At 47.8% G+C, this 1,205-nt stretch overlaps 1 protein-coding gene across 4 annotated transcripts in view; it reads left to right on the forward strand.

Moving 5' to 3' along the window:
• The window catches only part of dop1a (DOP1 leucine zipper like protein A), a 25,905-nt gene that overhangs the window by 23,700 nt on the left and 1,000 nt on the right, over window positions 1-1,205 (forward strand). For all 4 annotated transcript variants that reach the window (XM_031874503.1, XM_031874505.1, XM_031874504.1 and 1 more), the window contains 4 exons: window positions 52-188; window positions 335-390; window positions 489-653; window positions 928-1,057. In XM_031874503.1, the coding sequence (XP_031730363.1) occupies window positions 52-188; window positions 335-390; window positions 489-653; window positions 928-1,057 (488 nt within the window). The remainder of the gene's footprint in view (window positions 1-51; window positions 189-334; window positions 391-488; window positions 654-927; window positions 1,058-1,205) is intronic.

Raw genomic sequence — 1,205 nt, forward strand, 5'->3', positions numbered from 1 at the left:
TGTGTGTGTGTGTGTGTGTGTGTGTGTGTGTGTGTGTGTGTGTGTGTTCAGAGCGTCTGGTGGAGAGCCTGCGTCTGCCTCAGGTGCCCATCCTTCATGCTCAGGTGTTCCTGTTCTTCAGAGTGCTGCTGCTGCGCATGTCACCTCAACACCTCACCTCGCTGTGGCCCACCATGATCACTGAACTGGTGAGAACTAGACGTGGCTGACTGCAGTCTCTTTCTTTCTCTTTTGGCTCACTTGATATGTCTTTAAATGTTTCTTTCTTTCAGCCCTCTCCACATATTTTACACACTCACACACATTCACACATTCTACATGTGTTTCCCTGCAGGTTCAGGTGTTTCTTCTCATGGAGCAGGAGCTCACGGCAGACGAAGACATATCAAGGTATGTTATCGGTTGATGATACAGACTGGATTGCAGCATAATAAAATCACTTCTGCCTGTGTTCGCTTGACGATTTCTCCTCTCCTGTCCATCTGTAGGACGTCGGGGCCGTCCGTGGCCGGGTTAGAGGCCACCTATTCTGGTGGGAACGGCTTCTCCACCTCCTACAACAGCCAGCGCTGGCTCAACCTCTATCTGTCTGCCTGCAAGCTCCTGGACCTGGCTTTGGCCCTGCCCCCCGAGAGCCTGCCTCAGTTCCAGATGTCAGTACAGACAAGCCTTGCTCATAATTATCTCTGTGATTGGCTTAGGGAAACAGCTACAGAGATAATTAGTTTAAAATGTCCCTATTGGGGATGGATGCATGCAGCACGAATTATTTGCAATGATAGTATAGTAAATGGAATAATTTCTATATCTCAGTATGTGGCTAACATATGAATAATACATTTGAATATTGCTCCTTTTTAAAGCTCTGGTGACTTGTTAAATGGCTGAAAATGGTGTTATTTCTGAGTGAGTCCTGATTCATTACAGGTACCGCTGGGCCTTCATCCCAGAGGCGTCAGATGATTCAGGATTGGAAGTGAGGCGACAAGGGACTCACCAGAGAGAGTTTAAACCCTACGTGGTCCGACTGGCCAAGCTGCTGAGGAAACGAGCAAAGGTACCCCCCCCCTGTCTACACAAGGTTATTAAATGATGGAGACAAATGAATCTATCAGTATGTGCAGGGGAACGCTCAGGCCCTGTTTTTTTGGCAAGATGCAGCCCACTTAATTCAGGCCGCAGGACGGCACATACATTTTTATAAT

Source organism: Anarrhichthys ocellatus, unplaced genomic scaffold, assembly GCF_004355925.1.
Source record: "Anarrhichthys ocellatus isolate YVR2014 unplaced genomic scaffold, GSC_Weel_1.0 scaffold81, whole genome shotgun sequence".
Lineage (NCBI taxonomy): Eukaryota > Metazoa > Chordata > Actinopteri > Perciformes > Anarhichadidae > Anarrhichthys > Anarrhichthys ocellatus.